At 31.3% G+C, this 3,727-nt stretch overlaps 1 protein-coding gene across 1 annotated transcript; it reads right to left on the minus strand.

Moving 5' to 3' along the window:
- Positions 1-3,727, minus strand: LOC21389946 (sphinganine C4-monooxygenase 1). The gene is made up of 4 exons (XM_024162231.1): positions 3,645-3,727; positions 2,030-2,042; positions 814-1,035; positions 1-534 (listed from the first exon to the last, which is right to left on the minus strand). Exons 1-4 carry the CDS (start codon positions 3,725-3,727, stop codon positions 1-3), a joined length of 852 nt encoding a protein of 283 aa, XP_024017999.1.

The raw sequence follows: 3,727 nt of genomic DNA on the forward strand, positions 1-3,727 counted from the left end.
TCAATCATTCTTGTTATCATCTGCAGTTCGTGCTTCAAAGCCACCACCGGCTCTCTCGTCTAACGAGTAAGGCATATGGGTTCCGAGTATTCTATCCCAATGAACAAAGAATGGTGTGGCAAAGTTGTACTTGCTTCCATATAGCTGATTGTTTCTAAAGAAAATGTGGAAGGGGCTCCCGCGAGGAAGCCACAATCCGCAATGATCATCGACGTTCTTGATGGTGGCAAAGGAGAAAAAGAATATGGAAGCTCGTGGAGACATGTCAGACAGAGGAACCGTTAAGGCGCTGCCAATTACGTCGCTGATAAGCCCCTCAAAGGGATGATGATAAATAGCTCCAAACGCGTAGGGAACAATGAGGCGGTGATGCTGAGAATGAAAGTGCTTGTACAAAAACTCATTTTGGTGAAAGTATCTGTGCATGAAGTATTGCCAAGTATCAAAAACCAACATTGCAGTAACGAACTGTCGTGCTAAAACCATTAAAGAAGGCTTTGGACTCGCGACATCCCCACTATTACTCCCTGTGACCTACACAATTACATAAATCCGTCATAAACTAGTCTCCTGGATATATAGATTAAGATAAAACAATATATGTGTGTGTGTGTGTGTGTGTGTGTGTGTGTGTGTGTGTGTGTATATATGAATGAACATATTGATAATACATCAGAAAGTCAGTGAATCAATGCAGCTGAATTAATGCAGGAGGTTAGGAACAATGACGATTTTGAAACAATGCAAAACCATGTTGTTACAAGTATATATGCGTGTGTAGTTATGTATATTTTGTCTTTTGGTAGATCATACCTTAAACAAAAGGCTTACAACAACAGCTTTAATTGATTGATTGAAAAGAACCCTTTTGATGACAGCTCGTTTAGACACTAAGTTCTTTTTGTCCTCATCTATTTTTGAGTGTAACCGATAATTCTCAAACGAGCACAGAAGAACATAAATACCAGAACATACCCAATATAGCACGATCGGAACAAAAATTGCCAATAATTCATCGGAAATTGTAAAACCCGTCTTCTCGAAAGGTGTTGATGATCAGAAACTGTATTCTTTTTTTTTTTCTTCTTTTACAATAAGAAACTGAATTCAAGAACTCAATATATAAAGAGCTGTTTCGGAATGGAGGTGGGACAAGAAAATAAATTATTTTCTAATAAGAGTGAGTGTAGCGGTCCTCATAAAGATTCTAGCTTTTCAATGGTTTGAATTAGATCACACTTTTCAAAGTTTTCATTTTAAATCACAAAAATCATACCAATACATTTCAAATTCATGTGGGACCATATAATTAAAAAAATCCAAAAATAAGTTTAAAAAATTCTATATAGCGTGATAAAAAAAAAATCCAACAATACTGATCTAATCCGGAGAACTTTTATCAAACTCCAAAAATTTTATGAATTTTAATTTTTTTGAAATAGCAAAAGCTAACAGAATGTCAGCTTTGTATTTTTTTCACACTTATCAATCCATCATTAGGATTTTTGTTGATGCGAGGGCACCCGGACAATAAAGCCTAGGGATGGCACGCCTGAGGGTGATTTTATTTACACGCACTAAATTCATTAATATCCCCACCAAATCATAATTTATGTTTGTTACAATTTAACTTTCATTAAAGTTATATTAAAACCACCAATATGCCTCAATTAACTATAAATAGAAATAGTATTCTTTTCAAAGAAATAAAAAAAATACATCCACATTAACTATAATTAAAAAGTATTTTTTAAAGAAGAAAATAAAAAATATATATACAAAAAAAACACATTTCTTTAGTTAACCCTAATTTCATCGACACTCAACTGGGATAAAGACATTTCAGTAAGGGAAGGATATGAGTGTGAGGGTTCAAAACATCAAGGAAAAGGCATTAAGCACGACATCCTACTAGTTATGTGATTGTCTAATTTCCTATTTCCCAGCAAATGTGCCGGGGTAAGGGTAAAGAATAAACCACACCAAAGCTCTGAATTCTGATATGCTAATATCAAATTCCTGGAAATACCTGGTCATGAATGCTGCAAAATCAGCAAAAAAGAAAGAGATTATAAGAGCTGAGTTTTGAATTAGAATATATTATATAGTCCGACTCAGACAATTGATGATGAGACATGTAATAGAATATGATACTTCTTTAGATATAGCAACACTTTAACATGTGTCGTTTGTGATTGTTAATAAAATGATTTCAATGATTATTATAATAATAATAAAAACTCTTTTGACATAAGTTTATGCTATTTATTCCATTATAACATTAATAGTTGAAATTAATTATTTTAGTTTATAAGTCAAATTAAGATTAAAATTAGAGTAGGATAAAGGGATGATTTTTCAAATTTATAATAAAAGGCATTAATTATTAGAGTGTATCTATAAATTTTTAGGGTGAAAATATAACTGCTCCTTTAAAATGTAGAGGAGCCTTTAGCAAAAAGGGCAAAAAAAAAAAAAAAAAAAAAAACCAAAAAGCAAAAGGCCAAACAAATCAAGAAAGAAAAAGAAGGAAAAAAATAAAAAATAAAAAAAGCAAAAAGCAAAAAGCAAAAGGCCAAACAAATAAAAAAAGAGAAAAGGAAATAGAAAGAACGGAAATAGTAGGAAATAGATCAATATGAAAAGTTTAAGAAAGTATATAGGCCAATTTTTAGTTATAGAAATTAATAGGTCATAACTTGTCAAGTTATGGTTCATAACCAGATAAGTTATGGACAAACTTGTCAAGTTATAGTTCATAATCAGATAAGTTATGGACAAACTTGTCAAGTTATGGTTTATAATTAGATAAGTTATGGACAATAACTTGTCAAGTTATGGTTCATTACCAGACAAGTTATGGACGAAAATAGTAATTTAGCCTATTTATTAACTTATGTAAACTATTAGCCTATTAATTTTAATTCATCTCAAGTCTTGGCCTATTTTCCTCTTTCTCCCTAGAAAGAATGGCACAGATAAAGGTGGACAAGTAATAAAGTTTGACTTGTTTATATATGAATATAGAATGGTATCTCACACTATTATAATTACCGTTAAAATAATAATTAAGAGCTTGTTTATTTTATATATTAAAACTCAAATTATTAATTTTGTTATAATGTTTTTCTCTCAAAAAAATTTAAATTTCAAACGTTAAAAATAAAAATTATAATTTGCGTATACCTTCCAAACAGACTTTAATTACATTTTAAAAGAAAATTTATGTGGATACAATTTAAAAGGAGTCTAATGAAAATCCACTCTGATATAAAACATGGAAATTTTTTTTCGAGCACCGGTCGGCAAATACTCAAAACATACATCTCTTCTACACGTCGTCCGATTCTACACAGAATTCTACAAACAGCTCAATTTTCATAACGGATATCCAAAGTAAAGCCATTCAAAATCCTTTTCAACAAAACCAATAATATACTTAATAAAACTCAATCCACGAAAGACTCTTTAAACAAGAAAGTAAATTCATATTAAAACTTCGATAAAATGTATTTCATAACTTCTAAACTTTAATCATAAGCAATCATTTGAATAAAAGTAGTCTAGTCCGCTTACTGGACTTAGTTCCAAAATCATCTTAATCGTAAGAACACCTTCATAATAAGAATAAATTCATTTAAAACTTGACATGATGCACGCGTGACTCTGGCTTTATCTCGCCATGCATCCGCTCGAACTCCTCCATTCTAAACCCTGTTCTTACCAT

This window comes from Morus notabilis, unplaced genomic scaffold (assembly GCF_000414095.1).
Source record: "Morus notabilis unplaced genomic scaffold, ASM41409v2 Scaffold458, whole genome shotgun sequence".
Lineage (NCBI taxonomy): Eukaryota > Viridiplantae > Streptophyta > Magnoliopsida > Rosales > Moraceae > Morus > Morus notabilis.